Source organism: Egretta garzetta, unplaced genomic scaffold (assembly GCF_000687185.1).
Source record: "Egretta garzetta isolate BGI_Z169 unplaced genomic scaffold, ASM68718v1 scaffold154, whole genome shotgun sequence".
In the NCBI taxonomy this organism is placed as follows: Eukaryota; Metazoa; Chordata; class Aves; order Pelecaniformes; family Ardeidae; genus Egretta; species Egretta garzetta.
In genome coordinates this window covers 404,662-411,259 of record NW_009259600.1, presented here as the reverse complement: position 1 = coordinate 411,259, position 6,598 = coordinate 404,662, and the positions used below count along the sequence as shown (strand labels likewise).

Below are 6,598 nucleotides of genomic sequence, written 5' to 3'. Positions count from 1 at the left end.
GAGATTTGAAGTGTATTTCTAGAGAAACCGTAGTGCAGTTCTGAAGTAATAGAAACTGCTGCTTCTCCCTCTTTACTCAACCTCTGGGTTTTAAAAACAACTTTGTCCCCTGTATTTATCTTGGGTTAATAACTGTCTCTGTGGGGCTCAGTACCGGGAGAATTTATCATATCTATTTCAACTTCAGTGGAACAATATTTTTGTAAACAGACTTGAACAGGTTGCTGAAACTTATCAAATAAGAATTTTTTGAAACCTGATGGCTTTATGCTGGCTAATTTACGTTATGTATATAAAGCTTCAGGAACTGATAGTGAAGAACACAAAAGAACAAAGGTTATTTAAAATTAACTACAACTATGTAGTCCATTTCAGCCTATCATAATTGAATTTCATATTTAGATGCAGTAGAAAATGCACATGCGTATTTTTGTGTTCAGCTGTAAGTATGTGAATATTCACAGTGTCTGAAGAATGTTTAAATGTTTATAGATGGTGAAATTACCTGTGTAGTAAATGGATTTTTTTCAGAAACTTAAATACTTCAGCATTTCATGAAGTATGTTCCTGCTTAGAATCTGCTAATCTTTGTGTAAATGAGGAAAAAAAAAAAGTAAAAACATGTTCATGTGCCTGTATATATGTAATTTACTGGGCTGTTAAACCAGATTTTGGGAGTGTGTTTCAGCATCTTCTTTTTCCTGCATAGTAGTATGAGAATGGTGTATAATCAGCAGTCAAAATAAAGATAAGTAGTTCTTTGTTCAGCCAGAGCACATACCTAAACTGCTGTTTAGCTACAGACCTAGTATAGCACAGTTTAAATCAACCTATTGTTTCCTTCTTTTCTAGCATGTGCCTTCACCTTGCCCTGTCAATAGTGAATATGTACCTCAAAGTTCCTGTAAATATTATCCTGAAATTATCTGTTAGGTGCTTGTCTTAACTCTAGAGGCTTTTGTGATGCGGATATGCTCTCATTAACTAGAGCTGACATCACAGGCCATGACAAAAATTAGAGCTTCAGGATAGAATTTCACTTCTCAAGTTCCCATCTGAACTCCTCATCACTTTTCTTGTATTGGACAAAACAATGGAGAATTTGCAGGGTGAATCAGTTCTGTTCTCTAGCTCACCAGCAAGAAAAGTGTACTTATTTGCTGTCATTTAGTGTGGTGGTACATATTTTCTTGATCCAGTAGAAGAGAAGGAGGGGTGGCTTATCCCTACCTGAAGGGTAGAGGAAGCAAGATGGCTAATTTTGTGTGGAGTTTTACTATTACCTAGAGTAAATGCAGAATGAGATTGTAGTCTCGTTTGTCAGTATTGTTAGTGGAGAACGTAGATACATGTACAGCAGATGCTTAAAGCCGATAGGTTGAACGCATTCCTGAAAGTGTTGTCCTCTTAGTTACTGATGTAGAAAGTCTTGATCGTAGCTTAGATGTTTAGAAATTAGAGGGTCTGTTTCTTTTTAACATTCTCTTGAAAAACTATATAAATAGGTTTAAGAGAGCAATACAGTATTTTGACTTCAGAGCTTTACTCGAAACCAGAAAGGACTATGAGTCAGTTCTGATAGGTAAATCTGCATTTTGTAACTTTAATTTTCTGTTCTTGCAGCTTTTATCCTCCAGTTGATGAGCCTTCCATTGGCACTGAAAAACTGGATTTATCCGAGCATCGTGAAAGGAGAAAAATATTCAGTGGAAAAACTTTTGTATTTTTAACTGCTAAGCAGGTAATTAGGCTTCACGTTGCAAAAATGTTGCGGGGTAACTAAACATAGATTCTCTTCTCTGTGAATTCACACTCATTCTGGGTTCATCAGGAAAGAAGGATTTGCATGTATTTGTCTTACAATACAATGGCCTAAGCAAGATGAAATATGGGGAAAAACAGAACATATCACATCTGTATTAGTGCATCAGTGATAAGCATTATGCTGATAGTTCATTATGCTGATACTTCTAAACTGACTGTGTTTTAAGATTTACCTTTTTTTTCTATTTGCATTCTCTTTTTAGCACAAGAAACTGGGTCCAGCAGTTATTCTTGGAGGAGGGGAAGCAAAATTGATGACGGAGGGAAGAAAAGAAACATCTTTACTGGTTTCTCCTGAAGTTTGTGTTGTTGATGTGGGATTGACAAACTCCCAGATTCCAGGATCTGACTCCATGAGAAACTGGACTGATTCCATTCTGACTGTCTTGCAAAGGTGCAGCATTGTTGTCTTGTACAGTGGTATGGTAATTTCACAATTTCTGCAGAGAATTAGTCATGGTGTTTGCATACATGTTTAAGCAATAGGATGCTTATAAAGGGGGTATTTTCTTCATTGCTTTAAGTATTTAGCATAGTAACTAAAATTTCTTGAAGCAGGAAAGAAAGGACTTGGCAGTTCTGTGAGGATTTTGTGGGTTCCCCCCCGCTTCAGATCCGATTCTACGAAAATTCGTTGTAATGAAGCTGCCTTGAAATTACAGACAGCAGCAAGTATTTTTTTCTTGCACTATTTAAAAGAAATTAAAAATAAATGTATTCTAGGAATGGAAATTATCTATGATTTTTCAATAAATACATGTATTTAATGGAAAACAGGTGAGGTGGCACCTTGAGGTCATGTGATTCATTGCCATCTAATTATTTGCATACAGTGTTTCTGAAGAGCAGCTTCTGTTTAATAAAAATAAGTTTTTGTTTTGATGGTGGTTTTTTTCTGTTTGAGAGGGCAAACTGCATATTTTTATCCATGTTAGGATTTTCATAATGCTGTTTTATTAAAACAAAGAAAGAAAACAAAATCCCACCTCTTAACCTTATACCTAAACCTAGTTCCGCTGAATTTTCCTGCTAAACAGAGAAAACTCTACTCAAGCTCTTCTCATGGCTGTAGGACAGAAGACATGTGTGTGCACCTAACTGACTCGTAAGATGTGCTCAAGTCACTTTTCCATTCACACACATTTTTGAATCAGAGGTAGAGCACAGCTGGTTAAATGCCCAGAAATCTGTTAGGGAGAGATGCACTGGCCAGATTACTGGGACTAGACCGTGGCTACAGCAGCAGGAAACATGGAAGTTCATGTATGGGACATGGCTATAATGGTGGATAATCATGCTGACTTACTGCTTTGTGAAAAATTGTGTTGTAGACTGATGTTTGTTGAAAGGAGGAATGGAACATTTTGTACTTTGTCATATCTATGCCCGTTTGCCTATTCAACTTTGAATCTGTATTGAGAAACTTTTTTTTTGTCTTTATTTTATTTGTATAATAACAGCAAGGATCTCAGAGCTATTCCTGAGGCAGAAATTGGATTGGCAGTTATCTTCATGTCTACAGAAAAATACTGCAACCCTCAAAAGCAGCCTGGTGACAAAGGTAATTGGAAGAAAAGTAGTCATAAGTTAACAGTGTTAAAGAGGCAGTATTTCTTTTTGTACAGGAGCATCAATGGCTAGTGTTAGAGTTCTTTTTTCTTGTTTTCCAAGACCGGTAAAATAGAATGCCACTGCATGAAAAATGTATACAAGTGTGAAGAGGTAATTGTTTTTTAATGGTCTTGCAATGAACTGCAATGAAAATTACATGACTCCTAGATGTAAATAAAATGTAGCAGATCTAAAATTAGCATAAAAAGCAGACACTTAGTACATTGATCTTTAAAGGAAAGGTACTTTAAAAACAATCTTCTGAAGTTCACATTTTTAGTGGCCACTGAATTAATATGTATGTGGTAGTTTGAATTCTGTGCTCTTCTATCTTTTATGAAAAGACTGGGGTAATAAGGAGGTAAAAGGTGAATGTTAGAATAAGAATGGGATTAATTTGTGAAGGCTTGCGCTTTTTTGCACAAAAAGGAACTTGCTTTACGGAAATTCAACCACTCCCTGCCCAGTTCAAAATCAAACATAATCTTGACATTCAAGTAAAAACAATGAGATGTGATTGCCATGTTTGCTAAAGTTATAGTTTGGGGGTGAACATTCCAATTCTCAACTTGAAACTTAACTTATATTTGCTAATACAGTAGTAATAAGAATCTTTGAGAGACAGAGTTTTTGTTTGTCTAATTCCCTTTTCATGCTTCTTCCAAAATTGTTAGTCTGTATTTTATTTCTATAAAATTCTCAGTTATGTGTATAATTTTAGGTTCTATTCTGTTCTACAAATTGTTGTATCGTGTAGCAAATCCTACAATTTTTAAAAAATCAAACAAAAAACCTGTAAGTTTGTCTTTACATATAGGAACATTACTTATTCAAGAATGCGTTTTGAAGAGAAAGATACATACGCAGTACTGGGAGAGCTCTGAAAAATGTTTTGGTTGACTGGTGTTCCTGTATGAATAACTTGTTTGTGATCCATTGTCTATTGAGTTAGTTTGGTAAACAATACGAAATAAATTGATTCTCAGACTAAATTTAAGATACTGGCCCTGTAGGCACCTGGATGAATCAGAAATGCTGATTCTTGTTTCCAGTCTGAATGATTCAACTGGATAAAAATTAAATTGTCTGGTTGCATTGCATAGAAGGACTGTATATCAGGCTTTTAAAGGTAGCTATGTTTACAGTTTATTTGCTAAGAGGGAACAAATGCTGTTGTTTGGGAGTTATAAAAAAATTCCATGTATGTGTTGCAAATTAAAGGGATTGTAAACAAGACTTCTTCCTCTGATCTTGTCTCGGAACAATGAATAGCAACATATATAACACGTAATTGCTCAAGGAGAAGACTTTCATGTCCCTATAGGTTATTGCTTTTACAAGGTTACAGTGGTAGGAAAAAATAATTGAATGTATAAAGAAGGAGTTGTCTGAAAGGATAATACTGTTGTCATATTCTCAATCTGAATGAGATGCAGGAAGAATGTAAAGGGCTGAGAGATGAGTAGTGATCAAGAAAAAAAAATGCATTTGGAAGCATGATGAGACATATGTTAAAATAGTTAAAACAGAACCCTTTGACTTGGAGAAATCATAAATATCCGAGGAAAAGGACAAGTGAAAGGGCAGACAATATAAGAGATATTGCTGCTTTGGTTTTACAGAGAAATAATGTGAGTAACTAAATAGAGAGCAGCAAGCAATTTTTTAAGGCAATCCCCTGAGTATGGGGATTATGAGAAATTGGCTGTAGAAGACATGTATTCTGAGGATTTTTTGATGGCAAATATTGGTTCTGTATTAATAGAAATAATCCCAGATATAATAATCACATGTTGGAGGACATCATAAAGCAGTAAATGTAAGGAATTTTGTGCTCAGACAGGTGACTTTAATGGAATATTTAACTAAAACTGAATTGCAGAATATGGTCTTCTAGAACTGTTTCTTTCATGTTTTTTTAATTAATAAATCTGCTTAATTTTTTTATTAAAATTGCATTAAGACCATTTTACAAAAAGTTACCGATGTGTGATAACACATGCAAAGAAACACAGATTTGGTACTAACCTTTTAATTCTTCTCTTGTGTTGAACTTGCAGCTGTAACTAAAAGTACTCCTGCATTAGCTGTTGCAGGGCGAGCCATTTCTCAGAGTTTGGCTGTGGATGAAACCATAATGCCAACTGCTGCAGATAACAGCGCGGTATTTGTGGCTGATACAGAAAGAGAAGAGCAGACATGGTAAAGTATTCACGGAAATAGTTTCTACGCTAATACTTGCAAATAAAGCAATCTTTTGGCAGAGGAGCTGTGTCATCGCCATGGACAAAAATATACAGTGTTTGAAATGGCACTTACTAAATTGCTGCTGTTTGTTTGCAGTGAGATAATTTCTGCTTTTGAGTGATAGGTAACAGAAAATGTCACATGGGACTTATGAGTAGATACTGCCTATCTGATTTGACTATCGACTATTAAAAATTTTCAAGCCATTTCATGGTTATAAAAATATATTTGTCATAGTGGATTTTACAGTTTGTTTTTAGCACACCTATATTGTTTATAAGTATGTTCAAAGTACAGGTACAGCTTTTTAAAAAAAGTTACATTCTACAGTGTATTTCTGTGGTAACTTCTTGTGTGTTCACTTAATGTTTTTTCTCTCTAATGCAGTATGGAGATAGAGAATACTCCCCAGATGGACAGAAGAGGGAAAATGGCTTTCCAGGATATAAGCACTGTAAAGAAAAACCCTAGCACAGTTGGCAACGTAAAGGCAGGAACATCGATACCTAGAGTGAACAGAACATCTGTGTTGAGTCAAAATAGTTATCCTGTCTCGACATCTAAAATTTTAGAAGCTGATAAACCTAGTGAGTGCACTTCACGTCACCAGTCTAACTCAATTACAAATTACTTCCAGGTAGCTAGAAAAAGGTATGTTGAAATGTCCTTGACATTACTTAATTTATTGTTATGTTGGTGCTGTTTCTGGAAAAGAATTTTAACTCAAGGGATGTATATTTAATTCAAAACATACTTAAATAGGTAATTTTTAGATCAGCTTCCTAGAATGGCAAGCTTTTCCTCAAGGGTACTTAACGTTCAGTGCAGTCCCTAGAACACCAGGAAGCTGTTACGTTGCAGATGCAGCTAGTCATATTAAAAAAATGCTTTTGTGATTTCTTTCTTTTGTAATTAC

General features: G+C 35.2%; 1 protein-coding gene across 1 annotated transcript in view; it reads left to right on the top strand.

Moving 5' to 3' along the window:
- Window positions 1–6,598, top strand: part of NBN (nibrin) — a gene marked incomplete at its 5' end in the record, with an annotated part of 25,902 nt that overhangs the window by 8,733 nt on the left and 10,571 nt on the right. The window contains 5 exons of the mRNA XM_035893900.1: window positions 1,624–1,741; window positions 2,028–2,218; window positions 3,285–3,385; window positions 5,496–5,637; window positions 6,070–6,345. Coding sequence (XP_035749793.1) covers window positions 1,624–1,741; window positions 2,028–2,218; window positions 3,285–3,385; window positions 5,496–5,637; window positions 6,070–6,345 — 828 coding nt within the window. The remainder of the gene's footprint in view (window positions 1–1,623; window positions 1,742–2,027; window positions 2,219–3,284; window positions 3,386–5,495; window positions 5,638–6,069; window positions 6,346–6,598) is intronic.